This window comes from Cetorhinus maximus, chromosome 7 (assembly GCF_964194155.1).
Source record: "Cetorhinus maximus chromosome 7, sCetMax3.hap1.1, whole genome shotgun sequence".
In the NCBI taxonomy this organism is placed as follows: Eukaryota; Metazoa; Chordata; class Chondrichthyes; order Lamniformes; family Cetorhinidae; genus Cetorhinus; species Cetorhinus maximus.
The window spans coordinates 110810773-110837243 of record NC_135885.1 but is presented as its reverse complement, the minus strand read 5'-3'; the positions used below and the strand labels follow the sequence as shown (position 1 = coordinate 110837243).

The 26471-nt window shown below is 46.0% G+C and overlaps 1 protein-coding gene across 1 annotated transcript in view; it reads right to left on the bottom strand.

Annotated features, from left to right (window-relative positions):
• LOC144682980 (uncharacterized) overlaps window positions 1–25718 on the bottom strand; it is a 110062-nt gene extending 84344 nt beyond the window's left edge. Inside the window, exons 1-2 of the mRNA XM_078545913.1 lie at window positions 25106–25718; window positions 17547–17689 (exon numbers count right to left, since the gene is read on the bottom strand). Coding sequence (XP_078402039.1) covers window positions 17547–17687 — 141 coding nt within the window. The 5' untranslated portion in view covers window positions 17688–17689; window positions 25106–25718. The remainder of the gene's footprint in view (window positions 1–17546; window positions 17690–25105) is intronic.
• Window positions 25719–26471: the final 753 nt, after the last annotated feature.

Below are 26471 nucleotides of genomic sequence, written 5' to 3'. Positions count from 1 at the left end.
TAGTGAAGGGAGACACAAAATATTTGTTCATTTCATCCATCATTTCCTTATTATTTATTAACACCCCATTGTCACTCTCTAAAGGACCAACATTCACTTTACTTACTCTTTTACTGTAGAAACTCTTGCTATCCATTTTTACAATTCTAGCTAGTCTTCCTCTCATACTCTTTCTCCTCATTAACCTTTTAGTAATTCTCTGCTGTTCTTTATACTCTGACCAATCATCTGACCTGCCATTCATCTTTGCACAGTTATATGCTTTTTCCTTAAGTTTGATGCTTTCCCTAACTTCTTTAGTTAACCATGGATGGTGGGTCCTTGCTTTAGAATTTTTCTTTATGGTAGGAATATGCTTATTCTGAGTATTCTGAAAATGCCCTTAAATGTCTCCCACTGCTTCTCTATTGATCTATCCCGTAGCTTAGCATCCCAGTTCACTTCACTAGCTCAGCTTTCAGGTCCACTTAGTTGCCCTTATTTTAGTATAAAACACTAGTCTTAGACCCACTCTTCTCCCTTTCAAACTGGGTGTAAAATTCAATCATATTGTGGTTGCTGCTACCTAGGGGTGCCTTCACTCTGAGGTCATTAATTAATCATGTCACATTATACAATGCCTAGTCTAATATAACCTGCTGTTTGGTTGGTTCCAGAATGTGCTGCTCCAAGAAACTATCTCGAAAACATTCTATGAACTCCTCATCCAGTTTTTTCAGTTTATATGTAGATTAAAATCACCCATGATTACTGCCATCCCTTTATCACAAGCACCCAATATTTCTTCTTCTATACTTTGTCCTACACTGTAATTACTGTTAGGGGGCCAGTAGACCACTCCCACTAGTGACTTCTTTCCCCTATTCCTTAACTCCACCCAAACCAATTCTACATCCTGATCTCCTGAACCAAGGTCATCTGTAACTTTTGCACAAATGCCATCCTTGATTAACAGTGCTACCCCTCCACCTTTACCCAGCTTCCTATTCTTCTTCAATGTCATATACCCCTCAACATTCTGGTTTCAATCCTTGTCATCCTATAGTCACGTCTCCATAATGGCTATCAGATCATATTTATTTATTTCAATGTGCGCTATCAATTTGTTTACTTTATTATGAATGCTACTCGCATTCAGATACAGATCCCTTGGTTTAGTCTTTTTGTTATCTCTGTAACATCTAAGGCGGAATTGTCCCAGATTTGCATTAATTCCCTAGTTATGTGGTTCCCAAGAACACTGATCCCAGCACAGTTCAGGTGTAGACCGTCCCAACGGTACAGCCCCCACTTTCCCCAGTACTGGTGCCAGTGCCCCACAAACCAAAACATCAGTCTTTAAGTCACATATTCATCTCTCTAATTTTATGTATCCTATGCCAATTTGCACACAGCTCAGGTAATAATCCAGAGATTATAACCTTTTGAGTTCTACTTTTCAATTTAGTGCCTAGCTCCTCATACTCTCTATGCAGAACCTGATGCCAGTTATGATGTAATCGAAATAAGTGCTATGATGAAACATGCTACAATTGAGGAAAAATAAAATAGTAAAGAAATTAAATACAGAGAAACGCATACTCAAGCTCTAGCCTTTAGTGACCCAAGGACAGTTCCCTTACAGTGATGCTTCCCATGCCAATCTTCTGGATGGGTATTCAAGTACAGTTGGGTTTATAGAATCCTTGGTGAGTGAAAATGGGAAATTATGTCCCTTGTCCTGGGAAGCCAAGAAAATAAAAAGTGTAAAGTGCATTAGCTGTGGAAACAGTGGCTCTAGTCCAAACAATCGTTGTGGGGTTTTACTCACCAATATTTTAAGGGAAATACTAAAAGAGTCATTCTGAGGAGAGTTGCCCATTGAATGCTATGTAACATTCCCTATGGGATAATGTGCATTCAACAAAAACTGAGTATTGGACTGCATTATGAAAAGAATGTTTGCTCAAATAAATTATTGGAGGTCCTAGAAGGGGGACATCTTGTAATATGATGTTACATGAAATACGGAAAATCTTCTTGTTCCTTTTTTTCGATTTGTTTTTAAATCGTTTGTGTGTGTTACAAAGTTTCAATTTAAAGAAAAGGGAACCTGTTAAATTATATTATCAAGGTTAAGGACAAACTGGTGAAGGGCATTGTTTTCTTAAGTACCAAGGGGACATATAAATAGAGACTGATGGGATGTTGGTTAGGGAGGAGGGAGACAAATGTAATGCTGCATTCTGTAAATAAATCTAATATCAACGAAAAGATTGGCATCTGGGGTCCTACTTCACCAACTGACTTTGGAGTTAACATACAACACCTGCTACGGGTCAGCACGTGTGACAATTAAGCAGGCCATTGCATTTCTGAAAATGCAATTCAGGTGCTATATCGATCCATTGGCACCCTTCAGTATACCGCAGCAAGGGTCTCACAGATCATGGTGGTCTGCTGTGCTCTGCACAACCTGGCGCTGCAGAGGGAGGGAGGCTTTGGACAATGGGGACCTCGTGGATCGCGATGCCTCCTGCAATAATGAGGATGTGCAGGAGGCTGCTGACCAGGTGATGCAAGATAAGGGACCTCCGGGTCCACAGGAAAGGTGCAATGAGATACGTGCAAGGGAGGCTCAGGACTTGCCTATATACAGGCATTTCTTGTAACCGTTATACTCTTTTAGAAACATTCCAGTAAAGTAATCACCCCAGCTGTTGCCTCCTTCACTATGCACTCCATTACCCAGTGCCAGATAAACACAGCACACAGTGGGAAGGCTGAGGAACTGACTAACCACAGCTTCCAGCCCATTGAGGGAGTAAGGTTATGGATGAGATCTCAAAGGGCAGCAAGAATTGGAAGGACAATCAACAACGGTGTGTGAACCCTTTATTAAATGGCACCGCAAAATGCGAGGCTTAACATCTATATATTCTATTCACCTGTGAATCCTAAGTGCAGCTAGGTGAACTTCTTAACTCTCTTATGAGTGCTTCCCCTCTCTCACAGATGAGATGGAGGCAAGATATTGATCTTGCTGTTCTGTGGTTTGGGATGGCCTTGGCAACAATCCTCTGGCTGCCTGAGGCCTGGAGGGCTCCAGCATGCTGAGGGGCTCCTTCACAGATGTAGGACTCTCCTATTTCAACGTAACTACTCGAGGCACTAGTGTCACTGGCAGAAGGGTTGAGGAGCCACTGTCCACACTCAGAGTGCCTTGGGAGAAGCCCCAGAACCCCAGAAGCAGAAGGCAGCCACTTCTCCTTCCTTACAAGGCACATTTGCACCTCACTGCTGACTTGAGAAGAATAAGGACCTGGTGGAGACTCCAGATGCCTCGACCTCTTCTTGTCTTGTCACTCCTGAATGGAACTCAAGGACAAGGTAATGGTATACATATCGGCGCCTAAATCCGGCCTCCATTGACTGGTCTGCTGTATCAGGTTTCCATGAAGATCGCCAATCTCTCCATGGAGGAAGCCATCTCACACTCACCAGAGGCATGGCAACTCGTAGCCTGGATAGATATCTTCTTCATCTGTACTTGGGTGTGCATAACCTCTGGAAGCTCTGCCAGATGTTTTATCTCTCATTGCTGCTGCATAAGTTGCTATATTGCTGACAACTCCTGAGGCATGTCTTCACCCTGGGGCTCAAGGTGGGCCTGACCTCCAACAGTCTTCCAACTGTCAGTGGCCTCAGCTGTCACAGCTTCTTCGAGATGCTCGGGCATGTCTGTGATGCGTTCACCAGTTTGTGACCCTGAATCTAATCGCGATGTGAGAATATCTGCGTTCATGGAGGGTACAGGTGGATGATGTGACAATCCCTTCCCCTCAGAAGTGGCTGATCTCTCAAGCTCTGCACACCATGGCCTGACCCTGACCTACACGAGAGAACAGAAACATTGAAGGGTTAAGGGCTTCCCATTTCTTCAACCCAACTATGCCTAAGTCCAGTGGTTGTATGTGCCATATGAACCCTTAGGCCCCTGTGCTCGTTTACTCACTCTATTGGGTGGGCACTCCTGCTTCACCATCAGCAATGGTGCTACCACCTTGGTGCCCTACCATTTTAAAAAGTCTCTTTCTCATGTGGGTGAGTATGTGCAGGTACGGCACCCTCCACCAGTCTGGCCCTTTCCTTGCTGTCGCGTGGTGTCTTCTCCAGCGAGCACAAGACAGAAGACTGTTAAGTCCCGCCATGGAGGCAAGCACAAGCCCATGCTGGTGGCAGCCCAGTTGACCATGATGGAGGACACCTGCATATGCCACCTACATAGAGCCATTTTCGAAGGAGCTTGTGGAGGTCAGCAATGACAGACAGGCGATTCTCACTGAGATGCAGCCAAGCTTCTGACAAGATATGCTGCTTCCTAACCCCTTTGTCACTGACTAGGTGGTTACTCTATCTTTACCAAGTCTTGCGCAGTCACATGAAAGCCCCAAAGGGAGACAAGGTATGGAATATTTACTTCTGTGGACCGAAGGAGATCATTGACACACTTGCAGCACTGGATCCAGGTTCTCTAGGTGACCTCACAGCTGCTGACCACATCTGCAATCTCTGTCCAGATTTGCTTGGTGAGTCAGGCAGGTCTCCTCTTCCCGTGCCTGGAGTGAGGTTTTGCAGTGGTTTTTGTGAACTGTGGGGCCACCCATGGTCTTCCTTCTGCCATTTTTGATGCAGGCTTCCACTCAGTTCCTTGGCAGTAGACAGCAGTCAGGCAGAAGCTGTTTCAGAGCAGGCTGCAGTGAATTTTTAACATTAACATTAAATATTTAAACATTTAATATTAACATTTTAAATATGGTGCCATGACCTGCTGTGGCATCAACACATCACCTGACACCATCTTAGGTGCCTTGTTTCTCACCTCTGCTGTTCAATTGTTTGGCTCCGGCCTCCCCACTAAGTTAATTGCCTTAATGTCATGAGATTGCATGCGGCTGGTTGCTGAACAGCCACAGTCAGGACTAGTGGTCTTGCCGCAAAACCTAACCAATTTTTTCAGACTTCTGGGTCAGTCACAAAACAGAGAAAAATTCCGGAACTTAAACGTTTGCACTTGTAACCTTAGCTGTAAACTAGAGCAACAGTTGAAGGTAGCTGTTTCATGCTGCTACTATGTAGTAGCAACATGAATGGTATTTTCCACTAACTGGATGATGCTGTCAAGCCGTAAATGTTCTGCCTACTACACAAATTAGTAATGTGGTATATAAATTTCAGTGCTGGTGTGATACCAGGTACGCAGGCTATAGATCTCAATGACTGGTGGATTGTATCAAACAGCGCGCCCCTCCAGCTGTTCACAATAGGCAGAGTACTGATTGTGCTCAACTAGCCTGCAGGGCCCTGTCCTCTGTAGGCAAAGGGAACATGTCCAAGCATTACACCTTTTTTTGTATTAAATAAAAGCGTGGTCGGACAACAGTACTCCGGGTGCATTCTCCATGGCAATGCCTCGACCAATCAGTCAACTTGCTAACCAATCAGCACCCTCTTCTCATGCAGTATAAAGTGTTGCTTCCTTTGAAATTTGGCATTCTTATATCAAACCTGATGAGTGTAAGATTAAAAGATTCAATAGTTTATCTCTTTTTACAGCAATAAACTTGGGCCAGAATTTTAAGTCTCACGGACGGGTGTGCGCCCAACCCGAACAGATGTGAAACAGCGCGAGATGATGTCGGGTGAGCATCCCGACATCATTCCGCATGCCAGGTCATTGCTTGTGTGAGGGCTTGCAGGTTCAAGCGCAACCCCAGGAAACCCTGATTCTGTCCCTGGAGTTGCCTCTCCATGAGAGTTGCCACTCTCTCAATGGAGGAGGCAATGTGCTCGGCGATGAGGGTCAATGCAGTGCTCACTTATCATGAACTTCTCCACAAGGGAGACCATGGCACGCATACCCTCATGGATCTCCGCCAGATCTTCCCGCACATCCTGATTGGACATCCAGCATCTGTTCCCTAATGGATGACTCCTGAGGCTCACGATCTGCCTTCAATACAGCATCATCCTGGTCTCTAGCAGCCCTCTGACTGCCGGCGGCCTGAGCACTCTCTTCCTCCACCTGCTCCTCAAGCAAATGTGAAGTGCCCTCACCGCTATGCGCTAGCATTCTAGCTTTTGATCTAATGCCCAACGAGGTGCTGGTATCTGCACTGGTGCTTGGCTCAGAAAAGGGGTGTGATGCAGGTGCATCTAAAGCTCAGTGGTCCTCTGGCGTCAAGGGTGGCTCTTCCGGGTCCTTCATTCGTGGGCAAGCTGGTGATTCTGGGGAGAACAATGAAATGTTATTAATTTAAGTCATCACACTGTCACTGTGCAAGCCAGGTGCCCTGGTGAGACAATGGAGGATCTGTATCATGATGCCATCGTCTTTCAATGATCCATGGGGACTCCAGGTTTGAGACACCCATCAATGATGAGACTATACAAGAATATTTACACAATCCGACACTCTCACCTCTGTGCACTGCACTCTTACCTTCATCAGAGACCCCTGCCTCTCCACGTCCGGCTGACTGAGGTGGATGGCACCTCTCCAGTTCCAAGGCATCCATCTCATACCTCGTCAGAATAAGGAGGTTTGGGGGGGCTTCCACCTGTCTTAGCTCTTTCATTGGTGTTATGGCTTCTCTTCTCCTGAAATGATAGAGCAGCATTGATTTGTCCATTCTCTGCCTGTAGCGCCATTGCAGCCTGGCAATCGCACTGCCTCCTCCACCCCCTCCAGCCCTCTCTTCCGGGACACCTTGTAGGGCACGTCCAAGTTGTGGCTTTCGACCCGCAAGGTACTCAGGCCAAGCAGCCAGGGGTCACCCCCTTGGCCAGCTCTGGTGCCAGTGACAGTTGGCACTGAGACTCTAACACCCCTGAGCTCCATCGTGGGGTGGGGGGGGGGTGGCAGCCAGTCTTTAATACTTCTCCATACTGATCCATGCCAACTCGGTACATGCCCTTATCGAGCACAGCAGATGCTGAACCTTTTGCGGCACTGCACCCATGTGCGCCGCACAGTGTCGTGGTCGCTGACCTCAGTTGCCACCTTCTCCCAGACTTTTTTGGTCAGATGTGGTGACCTCCTCCTGCCATCCCTGGGTACTAGAGTGTTCCGCCTGACACCAACCTCCTCCACAAAGACTGCGAGGCACTCATTCATGAAACAGGGGGCCGAGTGCCCACCCAACTTGCCCTCCCACCTGACATCTCCAGCTGCAGGTGAGGCCATTGTTCAAATTAATTGGTTTCCTGGACAGGCTCCAAAGATTCTCCCTGACAGTCTTCAGGGAGCTGCCTCTGCCAGTTTTAAAGCGCCCGCTGAGTCGCCATTGGACCCGGTGCCCGACAGGCTCCCGCCTCCGCCTGGCCCTTCCTGACCATTGAGAAGACACATTTCATGCTGGGTGGATCTTAATTGGCCATCCAGCATGAAATTGCATTTACAACGTGACCGCAGCCGAAAGCAGATTACACATCCACTTCTGCTCCTGCCAACTCCAAGCGTGAAATTCAGGCCTTGGTTTTCTGCAAACGTAGTGTTACGATCTCCTTAGAGACCATTAACTTTAAAAAACAGAAATTCAAACTTCAGTAAATAGCGGAAAAGGTGACATGACAAGATTTCACGTTTTAGGGCTTTAACTGTAACCAAAAGTACTATGACTCGACACTACTTTTGTAGGCAACTTATGTTTTAAACTACAGGACCAGGTCTCTCCTTTTCACTTTTAACAAAACCGAAACAAATCCTTCACGGATACACTTCACACTTTTCTTTAAGTAGACATTCAATTTTCTTGATTTTTGTTTATTCTTTCACAGGATGTGGGCATTGCTGGCTAGGCCAGCTTTTGTTGCCCATCCTTAATTGCCCTTGAGAAGATGGTGGTGAGCCACCTTTTTTACCGCTGCAATCCATGTGCTGTAGACAGACCCACAGTGCTATTATGGAGGGAGTTCCAGGGTTTTGACCCAGTGGCAATGAAGGAATGGCAATATAGTTCTAGTCAGGATGGTGTGTAGCTTGGAGAGGGAATTACCATGCATTGACTGCCCTTGTCTTTCTAGGTAGTAGAAGTTGCAGGTTTAGAAAGTGCTGTTGAAGGACCCTTGGTGAGTTGCTGCAATGCAGCTTGTAGATTGTACACACTGCTACAACTGTGTTGGTGGTAGAGGAAGTGAATGTTCAAGGTGGATGGGGTGCCAATTAAGCAGGCTGCTTTGTCCAGGATGGTGTTGAACTTCTTGAGTGTTGCTGGAGCTGCACTCATCCAAGCAAGTGGACACTATTCCATCACCCTTCTGACATGTGCCTTGTAAATGATGATCAGGCTTTGAAGAGTCAGAGGGTGAGTTACTGACCTGCCATAATGTTTATATAGAAACATAAAAACATAGAAAATAGGAGCAGGAGTAGGCCGTTCGGCCCTTTGAGCCTGCTCCACCATTCATTACGATCATGGCTGATAATCCAACTCCATAACCTGCTCCCACTTTCTCCCCATATCCTTTGATCCCATTCGCCCCAAGAGCTACATCTAACTCCTTCTTGAAAACATACAATGTTTTGGCCTCTACTACTTTCTGTGGTAGCGAATTCCACAGGCTCACCACTCTCTGGGTGAAGAAATTTCTCCTCATCTCAGTACTAAATGGTCAATCCCATATCTTCAGACTGTGACCCCTGGATCTGGACTCCCCCACCTTCTGGAACATCCTTCCTACATCTACCCTGTCCAGTCCTGTTAGAATTTTATAGGCTTCTATGAGATCCCCCCTCATTCTTCTGAACTCCAGCGAATATAATCCTAACCGACTCAATCTCTCCTCATATGTCAGTCCCGCCATCTCAGGAATTAGTCTGGTAAACCTTCCGTGCACTCCCTCTATAGCAAGAACATCCTTCCTCAGATAAGGAGACCAAAACTGCACATAATATTCCAGGTGTGGTCTCACCAATTGCAGTAAGACATCCCTGCTCCTGTACAGGAATCCTCTCGCTATGAAGGCCAACATACCATTTGCCTTCTTTACCGCCTGCATGCTTACCTTCAGCGACTGGTGTACGAGGGCACCCAGGCCTCATTGCATATTGCCCTCTCTCAATTTATAGCCATTCAGATAATAATCTGCCTTCCTGTTTTTGCTACCAAAGTGGATAACCTTACATTTATCCACATTATACTGCATCTACCATGCATTTGCCCACTCACTCAGCTTATCATCATAGCCAACTCGCGCCTCATACCATCCTAGTTTCCTTTATTAAGATTCAGGACCCTAGTCTCAGAATCAACTACGTTACTCTCCATTTTGGTGAAAAATTCTATTTTATTATGGTCGCTCATTCCCAAAGGGCCTCGCGCAACTAAATTGCCAATTATTCCTTTCTCATTACACAATACCCAGTCTAGAATGGCCTGTTCTCTAGTTGGTTCCTCAATGTATTGGTCCAGAAAACCATCCAGTATACACTCCAGGAATTCCTTCTCTATGGTATTGTTACTAATTTGATTTGCCCAATCTGTATGTAGATTAAAGTCACCCATAATTACAATAGTTCCTTTATTGTATGCGTCTCTAATTTCCTGTTTAATGCCATTCCCAACATCACCACTACAGTTTGGGGTCTATATATAACCCCCACTAACGTTTTTTGCCCTTCGTGTTTCTCAGCTCTACTCATATAGATTCCATATCGTCAGAGCTAATATCTTTCCTCACTATTGCGCTAATTTCCTCTTTAACCAGCAATGCAACTCCACCGCCTTTTCCTTTTTGCCTGTCCTTCCTAAATACTGAATACCCATGGATGTTCAGTTCCCATCCCTGGTTACCCTGCAGCCATGTCTCCGTAATCCCGACTATATCATACCTGTTAACATCTATTTACGCGGTTAATTCATCAACTTTATTGCAAATCTCCTCACGTTAAGGCACAAAGCCTTAAGACTTGTCTTTTTAACATTACTTGTCCCATTCCCACTATTTTTCACTGAGGCCCTGTTTGATTCTTGCCTTTGATTTCTCTGCCTATCACTTCTCTTATTCCCTTTTCTGTCTTTTGTTTTTATCCTAAATTCCCCCTCCTCTGACTCCTTGCATAAGTTCCCATCCACCTGCCATTTTAGTTTCAACCCTCCCCAACCACTCTTGCAAATATTCCCCCTATGACATCAGTCCCGGTCCTGCCCAGGTGTAACCCATCCAGTTTGTACTGGTCCCACCTCCCCCAGAACCGGTCCCAATATCCCAGGAATCTGAAACCCTCCCCTTCACACCATTACTTCAGCCACGTATTCACCCGATATATCCTGCTGTTTCTACTCTGACTAGCACGTGGCACTGGTAGTAATCCTGAGATCACTACCTTTGAGGTCCTACTTTTCAACTTACTTCCTAACTCCCTATATTTTGCTTTTAGGACCTCATCCCTTAATTTACCTATGTCGTTTGTACCAATGCATACCACATCCACTGGCTGTTCACCCTCCCCCTTCAGAATGTCCTATAGCCGCTCTGAGACATCCCTGACTCTACTACCAGGGAGGCAACATACCATCCTGGAGTCTTGTTTGCAGCCACAGAAATGCCTATCTATTCCCCTTACAATTGAATACCCCATAACCATTGCATTCCCACACTTTTTACTCCTCCCTTGTGCAGCAGAGCCAACTGTGGTGCAACGAATTTGGCTGTTGCTGCTTTCCTGAGAGACCTTTCCCCTCAACAGTATCCAAAGCGGTATATCTGTTTTGCAGGGGAATAGCCACAGGAGATTCCTGCATTGCTTGCCTAGTCCTCTTGCTCTGCCTGGTGGTCACCCATTCCCTTCCTGCCTGTGGACTCTTAGCCTCCGGTGTGACTACCTCTCTATACCTGCTATCCACGATACTCTCCACCTTGCAGTGATCCACAGCGTCCCCAGCCACCGCTCCAGCTCTGAAACCCGGGCTTCCAAGAGCTGCAGCTGGAGATACTTCCCACACACATGCTGGCCCCGGTCTCTGGAAATGTTCCCGGCTTCCCACATGGAGCAGGAGGAGCACATCATGGTTTTGAGCTCTCCTGCCATGACTTACTCCTTTAAATTAAATTAAACCTTTTGGAAGATACTTAATATCAAATAACATCAATTACTCTAGGGCCCTTTTTCCCTGCTCCTCGTTGTTACAGAATATAGCCCTTACAAACGATGAACCACAAAATAAGACCTTAAAAACTATAAGCGATAAAAGTAGTAAACACTTACCCGACCGCACTCACGGTACTCAAAGGATCACCTCGTTACCACTTCACCGAACTCCCTCAGTCACCAAACTCCAACCTAAGCACTCTACTGCAGCCCAAAGCAGCACGCCAGTGCAGACAAAGATGGCCTGTTTTTATACTCTCTGAATCCAGCCTCTGAAAACCTGTTTAAGCCAGTTATCTAATCAACTAGTTGTAGCTACAAACAGAGCCTGCATAAACCCTGTTTCAAAGCTGGCCTAAAACTCACCTTATTCCACCCCAAACTGCAACTTTTAGTTAATTACTAAATTAAAGAAAGACTAGACTTTAGATAGAGCTTAACCCTTAAATTCCCTCAGTCACCAAACTCCAACTTAAGCATTCTACTGCAGCCCAAAGCAGCACTCCAGTGGTCCAGTTCAGTTTCTGGCCAATGGTAACTCCTAGGATGTTGATAGTGGAGGATTTAGCGTTGGTAATGCTAAGAATGTCAAGGGGAAATGGTTAGATTCTCTCTTGTTGGAAACGGTCATTGCCTGGCACTTGTGTGGTGTAAATGTTAATTGACACCTAAGAATCATAGTGATTCCAGAGGGTTCATTTCCAATCTTTTCTTTTCCTGGTCTGGTAATGTATAACTATGAGGCATTTTCCAGGTGATTCCTCCCATTAGCTAAAGCTAGGTGACACTTGCTTCAATCCTCACGATTTTGATTTTTTCAATCCCAGCGTGAGCTCCCACCTGCATTCCTGCCCGGTGGACGTGTCTGTTGGGGGTTTCAGGAACATCTGAGAAACCCTCCCCTCTCAAAGTCCAACTCCATGGCAACATGAATCACATGGGCCTTGTATCCAGCTAGAAATGTTGAATAACTACACTTTAGAGCCAAACTCCCTTGGAACTAAATAGACAATATAAAGCATAACTGTTTGGAACCTGACATTTTGACACCTTCCTGGGACTTAGGAGACTACCAGTCTAACCACTGAAAGCACAGATGCTGCTGCTGTCTCCAAGTGCAAACAGCTTACACCTGCTTTCCAGCAAAACAAGTTGGGCCTCCCCTTAACCTTTAACAACCACATCACAAAGACTTATTGTCGGCAGAATCCAGAACAGGTCACATGCCACCCTTCATTTTACTCTAAATTAAAAACGCAGTTCCGAAACATAACTATCTTATAAAACCTCGTAACTAGAACAGTGGGTTCTAATTAGCTGCAAACTATCTTGATAGAAAAGCAGATTGTTTGACGGTTTAGGTTTAAGCCACATTTAGTATCACTGGCATCAGTTTTACTGCATATCTCAACTCTACCAAAAAGCAAGAGGCTGTCATTAGAGCATCTCTGTGGAATACTCATAGTAAGTTTAAAATCTCAATAATGATCAGTTTCTATGTGCTAGGGGTCAAGATCCAGAAAACCACGAAAGGAATTCAGGAACCTGCAACAATGTAATGTTTACATGAACATGGATTACTGTGTATTCCTTTGCTGATTAAAAAAAGATTTTCATGAAGATGTAAAAATTGCTCCAAGTGCCAGCCTTTAGATGCTCACTAAGGAGCCAGGCATGATAGGCAGGTGCCTGCATCAATTGGGGCCCATCTCTTGCACACCCCATCAAAGGAAGCAGAAAATGTTAAATTCATTTGTAAAGAGGCCACAAAAATTACCACTTCAAACTATTCAGGTTATGACTCCGACCTGGATTCCTGATGGGCCACACTTTCTCCCTATGGCCTGGCTTCCCTTGGTTTACTGGCTTCCCACCTGTTTAGGGATATGAAATCCCTGGCCTGGTAGTCCCTGCTCCCAAACGTTGCTGGTTTTGTTTGAGACAGGAGGAAACTCTGAGCCTTACAAGACCAAGAAAAGAAAGTCTTGTATCAAAGCTGTTTACTTTTGAAGTGCAGTTTAAATGACATAGCTGCTAGACTGGATCTGCAGCAGGCGGTGAGGGAACCAACAAGAGGGAAAAACACACTTGGCCTCATCCTCATCAACCTGCCTGCCACAGATGCATCTGTCCACGACAGTATCGGTAGGAGTGACCACCGCACAGTTGTTGTGCAGACAGAGTTCCGCCTTCACATTGAGGACACCCTCCATCATGTTGTATGGCACTATCACTGTGATAAATGGGATAGGTTTCAAACAGATCTAGCAACTCAAGACAGGGCATCCATGAGGCGCTATGGGCCATCAGCAGCAGCAGAATTGTACTCGAGCATAATCCATAACCTCATAGCCAGGCAAATACTCAACTCTACCATTACCATCAAGCCAGGGGATCAACCTTGGTTCAATGAAAAGTGCAGGAGGGCATGCCAGGAGCAGCACCAGGCATAGCTAAAAATGAGGTGTCAACCTGGTGAAGCTATAACACAGGACTACTTGTGTGCCAAAAAGCATAAGCAGCAAGTGATAGACAGAACTAAGCGATCCCACAACCAACGGATGAGATCTAAGCTCTGCAGTCCTGCCACATCCAGTTGTGAATGGTGGTGAACAATTAAACTGCTCACTGGAGGAGGAGGCTCCACAAATATCCCCATCCTCAATGATGGAGGAGCCCAACAGATTGGTGCAAAAGATAAGGCTGAAGCATTCGCAACAATCTTCAGCCAGAAGTGGAGTGGATGATTCATCTCGGCGTCCTCCGGAGGTCCCCTGCATCACAGATGCCAGTCTTCAGCCAATTCGATACAATCCATGTGATATCAAGAAACGGCTGAAGGCACTGGATACTGCAAAGGCTATGGGCCCTGACAATATTCCAGCAATAGCACTGAAGACTTGTGCTCCGGAGCTTGCCGTGCCCCTAGCCAAGCTGTTCCAGTACAGCTACAACCCTGGCACTGGCTATGTGGAAAATTGCCCAGGCATGTCCTGTACACAAAAAGCAGGACAAATCCAACCTGGCCAATTACCGCCCCATCAATCTACTCTCAATCATCAGTAAAATAATAGCAGGGGTCATCAACAGTGCTATCAAGTGGCATTTGCTTAGCAATAACCTGCTCACTGGTGCCCAGTTTGGGTTCCGCCAGGGCCACTCAGCTCCTGACTTCATGACAGCCTTGGTTCAAACATGGACCAAAGGGCTGAACTCCTGAGATGAGGCTCCTTATCATCAAGGCAGCATTTGAACGAGTGTGGCATCAAGGAGCGCTAGCAAAACCGGAGTCAATGGGAATCGGGTGAAAACTCTCTGCTGGTTGGGGTCACACCTAACACAAAGGAAAATGGTTGTGGTTGTTGGAGGTCAGTCCTCTCAGCTCCAGGACATCACTGCAGGAGTTCCTCAGGGTAGTGTCCTTGGCACAGCCATCTTCAGCTGCTTCATCAATGACCTTCCTTCCATCATAAGGTTAAAAGTGGGGATGTTCGCTGATGATTGCACAATGTTCAGCATCATTTGCAGCTACTCAGATACGGAAGCAGTCCATGTCCAAATGCAGCGAGACCTGGACAATATCCAGGCTTCGGCTGACAAGTGGCAAGTAACATTCGCATCACACAAGTGTCAGGCAATGACCATCAATGAGAGAATCCAACCATTGCCCCTTAATATTCAATGGCATTACCATCACTGAATCCTCCACTATCAACATCCTGGGGGTTACCATTGACCAGAAACTGAACTGGACTAGCCATATAAATACTGTGGCGACAAGAGCAGGTCAGAGGCTAGGAATCGTGCGACGAGTAACTCACCTCCTGTCTCCCCAAAGCCTGTCCACCATCTTCAAGGCACAAGTCAGGAGTGTGATGGAATACTCCCCACTTTCCTGATGAGTGCAACTCCCTCAACACTCAAGAAGTTTGACACCGTCCAGGACAAAGCAGCCCACTTGATTGGCACCACATCCACAAACATTCGCTCCCTCCACCATTAACCAATACTAACAGTAGTGTGTACCATCTACAAGTTGCACCACAGGAATTCACCAAGGCTCCTTCAACAGCACCTTCCAAATCCACGACCACTACCATCTAGAAGGACAAGGGCAGCAGATGGACGGGAACAGCACCACCTGTTAGTTCCTCTCCAAATCACTCACCATGCTGACTTGCAAGTATATCGCTGTGCCTTCTCTGTCGCTGGGTCAAAATCCTGGAACTCCCTTCCAAACAGCCTTGTGGATGTACCTACACCACATGGACTGTAGCAGTTCAAGAAGGCAGCTCACCAACACCTTCTCAAGGGCAACTAGAGATGGGCAATAAATGCTGGCCCAGCCAGAGAAGCCCACATACCGAGAATGAATTTTTTAAAAGTTTGAAGTGCTGTACTGTAGGAAACACCACAGCTAATTTACAAACAGCAAACTCCCACAAACAGCAATGTTATAATGACCAGATAATCTATTTGTTGTGATGTTGACCAGGTATAACTCCCATGCTCTTCTTCAAAATAATGCCATGGAATCTTTTATGTCCATCTGAAAGAGCAGATAGAGCCTCAGTTTAATGTCTCATAGACTGTTGAACTCAAATCCTAGAAAGGGACTTAAACCCACAGTCTTCAAATTTGGAGCTGAACATGCTAACAACTAAGCCACAGCTGATGATTCAGAAAAAGGCCAAGGCCTGGCATATTACATGATGGGCTGAATGGCTTCTTTCTGTGCTGCAACTTTTCTTTCTATGGTTTTTCTATTCTATTTCCTAGGTATATACCAGTTCTTCTGCCACACTCTCAATAGGATTATGGTAAGGGGTTCAACTCCATGGGAATTTTATGCCCTCCCCCACTGACAGGGAGTAGGCTGGGATGGCAGGGATGGTGGGGGGTGCATTCCCATCACCTTCCTGCCTCCACAGGTATTTCACCAGCAGCAAAGTAGGTGTTGAATGGCCCACTCACCAGTTTAGGCTCTTAACTGATGGATGGGCACTGTCGCCTTGGGTACCCTTAGGCCCATGAAGAGCTTGATCAACAGCAAGGGCTAGCCACCCTCAATGGAAGACCTCACCCTGTCCTCATGATTGACACCCCCACCCACCTTGCTGGGGCCTCGATGATGACTGGTCTTGGCGTGCTGCATTCCCAGCAATGGCCACTGCTCTTAGTGGTGCTGCTGGGCCTGAAGAGCTGCCAGTCCTCTGATTGGCTGGCAGCTCCTCAAGGAGGGTGATCCTGCTTCAGGAGGTGCAAGCTGTTACTTCAGGTAATTAATTGCCTGAACAATGTAAAATTGTGTCTTGGCTTCCAAGGCTGGTGGAGGCGGACTTGCCCCTGGCTTTCCTGCTGGTGGGAGGGGCCAGTGTCTCCATGTAAAATCCACACTTTCATTAAAACATTCAACAAGTGGTCTTTAATCTAGTAATATTGATTTTTGTTACTTCCATAGGCTTTTTCTGCCAAGCATTATAAGGGCATCTTTACGATAATTAGCAAAGAAAAGGATTTTTTTTTGTATTCTAAAGTGAGTTGTTATGATCTGGAATCTGAAAGCATGGTGGAAGCAGATTCAAAGTAACTTTCAATAAGGAATTGGATATATACTTGAAAAAGGAGAAATGTTCAAAGAGCCAGCACACATAATGGGCTGAATGACCTCCATCTGGGCTTTATGATTCTGTTATTTTGTTATATTTTGCTCACCATTTTAAGCATGCCCATCGGGCTGCTGATATTGAGGGGGCTTAAAGCGGACAGATATAAATGATTTCACTGATTCACTTCTCTGGGTGTTAGATTCTTGGTACAGAGGTCAGGTAGCTAAGCTGAAATAAACTGTGTGTGACTTTTTCAACAATCATTACAGAAAGCAGAGCTAGAGTATTTAGTTCTTCTCCTGGTTAAATATTATCTGGGAAGGGTATTTTCCTCAAGCTGCTTAACAGTTTTTTAGTGTACATCAGAAGCTCCCTATTTTGAAACATGATTTCCTACCCAATGCAATACAATCATTAGAAAATTTCCTCTCAAGGTGTACTCTCGTGTGTATTGACTTTAGAGCACAGCTTTATTATTTGCATCATCTGTAATTTTTTTGCCTTCCAGAATTTGGATTTTTCATTTTTTATTTTATGACAGTCTCTGGAGCCTATTATTTCCTGAAAATTTTAGCCAATTTTACAGACTGTGCCATTGTGGTTTACTGAGAACAATGAGCCAACAAATAAAATCCAATATCCATGTAACAGGCCTTTTTCACAAGTACAGACATACCCAGTCATAAATCTGGTGAAGGCAGAGAGGATGCAATGTTCATGCTGAAATTTTAACATGCTGCACTAATAATTTTGCAAAACATTCTAGTCAAGATAATAATTATTATTTCGCATATATCAATACTTACTGGTTTTATCCCCAGGGTTTCTAATTTTTCTGCCAAACTTTGCTCCACTATTTTGTGCAATTCCTTCACTATAGTTGGATTTTTCTTCAAAACCTTTCTAAGGTCTTCATTGCATGTTGATACTTCTGGTAGATGTTTCATATCTGAAAAGAAACATTTATAATTGTTTCTCAAATTGTTCACCGTTTGCCAGATAAACACATTTGGGGGCAAGTTTATTCTGGAGAATTATGTGGTTTTGGTGCGGCTTAAAACTAGCAAAAATATGAGCATGTGAGGAAGCCACCTCCAACCCACTGACTTCTGCATTTAATGAGCGAGCTAGATTACTTGTGTGCTAATTACTTCCTTGGGAGAGATGGGTTGACTAGTAACATATGGGAATTGCTCAACTGTAGCAATATTTAAACTGACTTTCAAATTTACTGGTGCATCCAGGGGTTTCCAGGGTTTCCTGAAAGTTGGCAATGAAACCAAGGTAAGAGCACAATGGCAATGGAGAGGATTGGTTCAAACTCAAGGAAATACTGCAATAAACACTCAGAACTCACAGCTGAATTCTTACCTACTAGTGGGAAAAGATTTGTTCACATTACTTTTGTTGAGAGTTTACTTTTTACATTTTGGATGCTTTGTGATTCACATCAGGGTTGGTCGAGTCAGATGAGGAGCACTATGACCAGCATCAATACCAGCAGCAGTTTGCTGTTGCTCGCTGCACTTGGACAATTGAGAGGGAGCAGCAATAGCATGCTGTTCAGAGACCTGCAGCTGGACAGCAGAGAGGAAAGCAGTAGAGGGGTGCAGCTTGCAGGAGGTTCTTCTGTGACATAGGTGTACAGGCTGAGACTAAATTTCCTTGACTTGTCAGAACAACAGTGCTTCTAGAGGCCCAGGTAATTGGGTCAGATGGTGACAGACATCTGCAGCAAGACTTGCTGCCACTGGGCTTGGTGGCTAATCGTTATCAATCATTCACTACCACCCTCAACTTTTTAGCCTCTGATTCTTCCAGGACTCATCCAGTTGGCAGCCAATAATTGCAAAAAAACAGGTGACTGATTGGTATGTTTGTCAGGGCTGGGAATTATATGAGTTCGTTTACAATGTCATCAGTCAGAATGGACAGATGCTCAGGTTTGGCTCTCTGGCTTGCTTTCCACAAGTGCAGGCATCATCAACTGCACTCATGTGGCAATATATGCAAACCCAAATTAACCAAGAGTATTTGCGAAAGAACCACAAGAGCCTCCACTCTATCAATGTGCACCTGTTTGCAACCACAATAAGTTATTTCTGCAGGTATGTGCAAGATTCCCCAAGTTGGCCATGATAAGTTTGTCCTGCAGAAGTCCAAGTTCCCTGATGGACATGCAAACAGACTTAAGGGATAGCTACTAGGAGACAAGGGATACACTCTAGGATTTGCTAATGTCAGAAACTCAACCAATGGCTCTTAACAGGATACAATGAATGCCATATTACCACTAGATATGTCATTGAACATGCCATCAGCATGTTGAAAATGGTGCCTCAAATGTATAGACAGATCTGGAAGAATCCTTCAGGATGCATTAGCCAGCATCTCTAGAATGGTTGTGGTGTGCTGCGCTGTGCAATGTTGTGCAGAGCAACAGATTTGAACCTGTAGGAGGAACAAAGCACAGAGCACAGATTTTCTTCAGATGATTCCAAGGAGGAGGACAGTGTTGAAGGGAATGCAGCTGCAGGATCGGCAGAGTACTCTAAATAGGGGATGCCCCTAATAGTGTTCACTTAGGTTGCACCAGTGGACTGATGTCAGAAACACATATAATGCTCACTTTTTCCATTCTCATCAATTCTACGAACACAAAACAACTAAGCAACCCTTGTCCATCTTCCCATTGATCCCTGTCAATTTATTCCCATTCATCATCAAGCAAGTTCAAAGGTTCCTTACCACCTAGCAACTAAGAATGGTGCAAATGAATAAAACGTATGTAAACTAAATAGAACATTCATAACGTTCCCAAACGCCGATGCTTATATCACTGTGCAACTACAAAGCTTTACTTCTTCTTTTGCTAGCACTCCTACATGAATGCAACCCCTGTGGCTTCAGCAGAGGTAGAGGCAAACTGCTCAGATCCCTGCACTGAGTGCTCAGATGTTCTTGGCCAATGTCGTCTGGGTTTTGGTATTCATGAGAGCCCCACCAAAGATTGTTCCATTTGCACCTCTGCAGGGGCAGGCTCGGCCATTGTTTTCTTCTTTATTCATTCATGGGATGTGGGTTGCACTAGTAAGGGCAGCATTTGTTGTCCTTCCCTAATTGACCTTGAAACTGAATGGTTTGCTAGGACAGTGAAGAGTCAACCGCATTGCTGTGAGCCTGAAGTCACATATAAGACAGACTGGATAAGGATGGTAGATTTCTTTCCCCTGAGGCAGCATGCAGGAACTGACTTGAGGGGGATACGGGAGCCAACTCTGAGAAGTGGAAGCGTTTTGCATGGTTCCCACTTCCAGGTCCTCTTTTGCCACCATCCATTTTATGACCCAGCCACAATTCACTACCGCTACTCTGTTGGAGATCACTTTGGTGAAAATCAAAAGACACTGTCAGGCAAGGCATCCTATTTGAGATGGTGGACATGTTGGAATTCAGAGGCAGCTGGTACCACTGCAACTGTGAGCATCTGAGCTGATGCATGTGAACATGCATCCTCAGAAAGAATTAGTTCCTCTGGGGAATTGTCATACGCGATCTCTACTAACTGTTGATACACGCATGAAACCCCTGTCAATGATAACAGACATGAATTAGTACCAGAAAGGTAGGAACATCGCAAGGTATCTTTACAAAGATTATCATCTTGTATGACATGTGGATCACTGTTATTTATTTGTCACCAGGTAGATTGGAGGTCTCCATCTCCATGTCCAACGGCGTGGGTGCCAAAACAACACTGATTTTCTGTGCTTTCCCCTCTGCACGTGTAGGCTGGGAAATCTGTGGAGGACCACCTCTAGTTCTCTCTTCCCCCCTCTTTTGTTCTGTGCTCCCTTCTCATGTAACAAATGGAAAATTGGACTTATGAGTAATTATAATGGCAGTGTTCACACAATGGATTGCAGTACATTTTATGAGGACGACTGTCAGGGAGGGGCATGAAATTGCATGAGGATGAGAATAAATGATAGCAGTGAATGGATACAGGGGAAGTGAGGAAATGCATAGAAAGAGAAAGCTGGCAAAATAGGTGTATATGAGGAATGGTACGATAGAATAGTCTTGACAAAGCACAATGAGGGGATAGGCTGATAGACATAGTGGGATTCAGATAAATGAACAACTGCACTCACATTTCCTGAGCTGGATAGGTCATTAAAGCGCTTCCTGTGCCGAAAGCAGAAACATGACACAATGCTCCCATTGCTGACATCCAACAAGCCACCTACCATCGAGCCTTCTTGGTACCAGCAGCAGGTTTCTTCCTCCCATTTTTGGGGAACAGTATCTCTCCCTGGTTCCTCACTGACCCCCAGCAGCACATGAAGTGAGGCATCATTGAACCATTGAGCATCTGGAATCCATTTTTACAGTTCATTTTCTCTTCTTGTCAATTCCAAATATCTCCAAATTCCATCGGTGGATTAGCTCTTTAAATACTGGAGTTGAGACCATGTCAGGCATCAAGCTCACTTGCACGCTGAATCCGTTACAAAAACGCTAATGAGTTGATTGAGCTAAAAAGCTACTGACAGACAGAATGAACTTATGTACTTCTGGGTTTCGTGGATGCTAATGGAACCCCTCATCCTGATCCCAATGTATCTCTGAGATAATATTGGGGTCTTCCTACCTAATAGCATCATAGCAAATTATATTTAAACATTCAAAGCTACAGGTCTTTCTCTCTGCAAATGATAATTTGAATGTTGCTCCAATAATTACACATAGCTAAAGAATACGATCATGAGAACATTTCTTTCCATAAATATACATCAGAAAGCCCTACAGTAAATTCCATTGACCTTCACCAATATAATCAAGAAAATATTTTGTATAGTATTTTAAAATCTATTCCCTACATTATCTCTTTACATTACATTGCAAAACATGGTGGTTTTATTCTCAACCTATTATTTCACTCAAATGAATATTGGACAATTGGGAAATTTAATCTCAGGTGGGTAAGTGGCCTTGTATGAGGCCAGTTCACCTGGGAGCATCAGCGAGACCGAGAGCGAGAGCAGAGCGAGACTGGCAGTGGGGTGTAAAGAGTGACGGCAGAGCAGGCCCGAGTAGCATGAAGGTATAAAAAGTAAGGGGATTCGGAGTTGACGGACCATGCTTGAGAAAAAAGTGAAAAAATAATCAAAGTCTATGTCATAGGAAAGTAGTTAAGTAGTTGGTTGGTGAGTAGTTCTCTTTTTCTCTCCCTGAACTAAGACATTAATTTAAACTAGGAGCCAGGAAATTAAAAATTTCAACCCAGTTAAGTATAACAGTAAGTGAATTAATAGTAGGAGTATTAACAAAGAGCAGAACTAAAGGTGTGAATTCAAATTAATAATTTGAACAAAGTACAAATTGGACTGTAAAAGAGAAAATGGGGATTTGTTTTAGATCATGGGTGGACAGTTGATGCTTATAGCTTGTAATTCCTATGTCCTATGGGAATTTCAGGAAATGTCATGGGTATTAGAGGACCACGCATGTAGGAAAAATCTTCAGCCGCTTGAGCCCAGGCTCCAAATTTCCGAGCTTAAGGGTTAGCTGGAGTCGCTGTGAAACGTAAGGGAGGATGATAGTTTCCTGGATCTTACATTGCAAGAGGTCACCCCACAGGCAGTAACAGTTCAGGATAGCAAATGGGTGGCGATCCAGGAGAGTAGGAAGAGGCAGGAAGTACAAGAGTATTTAGGGTGTGTTCCACTCTCAAACAGGTGCACAGAATTGGAGCAGTGGCAGCAGAGCAGACCTGAGAGTCGTGACAACATCTTCCTGCGAGTGACAATACCTTGGAAGGTTTGCAGTCCAGACTATAGCATCTAAGGGGAAAGGACTGTATGGGGGGGACAGCAAAGAGTATAAATGCAGTTGTTACAAGAGATTCCATAGTAAGGGGGACAGAAAGGCATCTGTAACCGTCATTGTGAATCCTGCATGATGTGTTGCCTCCCTGGACAGGGGGAAGGGAGTGAGCCAGAAGTTGTTATACCTGTTGGTACCAATGACATAGAGAGGGCTTACAGGAAAATTTTCAGGAGTTAACGAGGATGTTAAAAAGCAGGATGTCAAAGGTAATAATTTCAGGATTATTCCCATTGCCACGTGCTAGTCAGAGTAGAAATAGAAGATAGGAAGGAGCAATATGCGGCTTGAGGTCTGGTGCAGGAGGCTGAATTTCAGATTCTTGGGGCTTTGGGACCAGTTCTTGGGGAGGAGACACCTATCCAAAAAGGATGGGCTGCACCTCAACAGGGCTGGGACCAATGTGCTCACAGGGTAGTTCACTAGTGTGGCTGGAGAGAGTTTAAACTAAATTGGCAGGGGGATGGACACCAGCATATAGAAGTAGAAAAGGGTTATAAGGTGCCTAATGCAAGTGTTGGATATTACTAGAAAAGGAAGTAGCACCATATTAGATAGGAGCAGTCAAAGAAGGACTATGAGCAATACAAAGGGAGGTTTAGAAGAGTCTTATGAACTCAAAATGTTAACTCTGGCTGGGAGTTTCCATGCCCGCCAGCGTCAGGCATGTTTGATGGCGTGAGCAAACAATATAACGCGATTGGTTTTACGATATTGCGAAACTAGTTCACGATTGGTTCTCTGCCATCGGACGTCATTGTAGTACATCAGCACGTCATTATAAGGCTAGCCGGCCGGATTCGACCCTCCCCCCCCCTCTCCCCGTTGGATCAACAGCCCACATCGGCGGGAAAACATGACAGTGTAGAATACGTCTTCACAACTTTGATGTGCAGAAGTGGGGCTTTGCTCACTTCGCAGACAACTGAGGAGCAGAAGGTACTGGAGCCCGACAGCAACGGCACACTGGAAGAACGTCCATGGCATGCTGGGTGGACTCTCATGGACATGGCTCTGCTGCGAAGCAGCGCATGGAAGTTGGAAAGTCACCATTGATGCTCACAGTAGATGATGGTCGAGGGGGTGGGAGAGGAAGGTCTAGGATTGGCTGGGACAGGAAGAGGTATTGGGCGGGGTGAGGTTGGGAGGGGGGAATGAAGGTGTCAGGATGGGGTGAGGTTGGGAAGTGGGGATATGAAGGTGGCAAGATGGGGTGAGGTTGGAGGGGGGATAAAGGCGTCGGGGGGAGAGAGAATGGGGGAGGATGGGGTAACAAGGGAGAAGAATGCAACTGGGGAGGAGGTGTTAGGCAGGGGTAGAAGGTATAAGGGAAGGAGTGCAGAGAGGGGAGGGTGTCCATGGGGACGAAAGGGTGCAGAGAGGGGAAGGTGTCCGGGAGAAATGGGTGTGAAGGGAGGAAGAGGTACGAAGGGGGGGAAGGGGTACGAAGGGGGGGAAGGGGTACGAAGGGGGGGAAGGGGTACGAAGGGGGGGAAGGGGTACGAAGGGGGGGAAAGGGGTACGAAGGGGGGGGAAGGGGTACGAAGGGGGGAGGAAGGGGTACGAAGGGGGGAAGGGGTACGAAGGGGGGAAGGGGTACGAAGGGGGGAAGGGGTACGAAGGGGGACAAAGGGGGGAAGGGGTACAAAAGTGGGGAAGGGGTACAAAGGGGGGAAGGGGTACAAAGGGGGGGAAGGGGTACAAAGTGGGGGAAGGGGTACAAAGGGGGGAAAGGGGTACAAAGGGGGGGAAGGGGTACAAAGGGGGGGAAGGGGTACAAGGGGGGGAAGGGTTACAAAGGGGGGAAGGGGTACAAAGGGGGGAAGGGGTACAAAGGGGGAAGGGGTACAAAGGGAGGAGTGGGTACAAAGGGGGGAAGGGGTGTGGGGGGGGTGGGGAATGTGTAGGTGAATGTGCACAGGAGGGGTTGGATAGGTCCATGTCTGCCTCCTGGGGAGCGAACTGACGGTGGGCATGGTATGGAGGAAGGGTAAGAATGACTGAGGGCAGGGTGATGTGGTAGGGTGGCAGGATGAGGGTTCAACGGTAGTGATAGAAGGGATGGCGAGAGTTGTTGGTGGGGACCCGGAGGCAGACACTGACCCTGGGGGTGGGAAGGAGGTCGAGGAGGTGAATGTCAATGGGGGTGGGATTTTCAGGAAAGAAGGGAATGTGCACCTTCACCTGGACCAAAAGAAAAACGGTTGCGGCTGGTAGGTAACAGAGGGGAGGTGGAATGTGATGCTGGGGGGTGGTTGACAGCTGTGATGGGGGAAAGGAAATGGGTGACTGGGGGAGGATAAAGGATGGCGGAGCGTAAGTAAAACCGAATTAGCACCATGCTGTCCAAATTGAAAGTGAAACGAGTCATGGTAGGCGAGATCATGTGCTGCATGGGAATGTGATCAGTGGGTGGGTGGAGATGCAGTTCAGCTCAGATGGACAACTGAAAGCAAACCCCAGCAGGCACACATACGTTTCCCTCCAGAGTCACTCGTGGGCCGGCTGCTCCCTCTGCGATGACGGGTCTTCTGGGCTGCTTGTTTCCACCATTTCACTGGAGGAGGAGTCCTCTTGACTGCAGATGAGGATGTGGATGGAGCTGAGGGACTGGCTGGCTGAGGGTGTTGGTCCCTTGGCAGAACTCCCTGTGAACCAAAGTAGAGATAAGTAGTGCATGGCAGCAGAGTCAAAAGCAGGACAGAAGGAGCACTCACAGTTGCACTGAAGGAGGTATGACATGGTGTAGGATCCTCAGGTGGGTGTTCACCGCTGACCTTACCGTCACCACTCACCTTCAGGCAGGGTCCACATCTTCACCAGACAGCACGATGGCATACCCCTCAAAGTGAGTGAGGGGCCTAATGTGGGCCACTCCCTCCCGGTCTGGGACCTCTCCCTGCTGACGTGAGCAGGCTTCTCCTGCATGAAAACAGATGGAATGTGAGCAGGACAAGTGGCACTCTGTGGAATATTTGTGTGGTGAGCAGTGCCATGGACAGAAATGAGGATGTGAGCTCGAAAGGATATGAGCCTGATGGAGATGTGAGGGTATGTGTGAGAGTTAGTGATGTTGTCCCTTGAGGTATGATGGATTTGTGAGTGTGTGAGTTGAGAGTGACGAGAAAAGTGAGTTACCCTGGCGGAACAAATGAGACCATTCACCCTGTAGTGGCACTGGGTGGCTGTCCTCTTTTGCAGGGCATTGGCATTGACCACTGCTGCCACCACCTCCCAAGCCGGGTCGGTAACGCCACTGCCCATCCTGTGGCCTGAGCTAGGATAGAGGACATCACGGTGGGCCTCCACAGTATCCAAAAGGCATTCCAGTGTCGCGTCGCTAAACATGGGGGCTGAAGTCTTCTTGTCTTTCATGGACATCTTCCCTGCAGTAGTCGTGGCATAGAAGCTCTGAGATTTCTGCGCGTGGCTGGACTTTTAATATGGTGCCCAGTGTGATGAAGCGGCGAGGTGACGGCTGACTGACAGAGAGCCCACCCACCATGGAAACAACGTGTTTCCCAGGAATGCATAAATAATGTTTGGGATGATACAGCATGAAAACCCACTATCATGGCCTTCGGGTATAATGTCGTTTTACCTGCCCACTACTGCACTTAGTGCAAATCTGGGATACCATCCTCTGTTTCTCTCTACAGATGCTGTCAGGCCTGCTGAGTTTATCCACCATGTTTTGTTTTTATTTCAGGTTTAGAATGCATGTATGTAAAAGCACAAAGTGTGGTGAATGAGGATGGTGAGCTACAAGCACAAATAGCCATGCGGAAAATTGATGTAGTGGCAATAACAGAAACATGGCTTAAAAATGGTGAGAGTCAGGC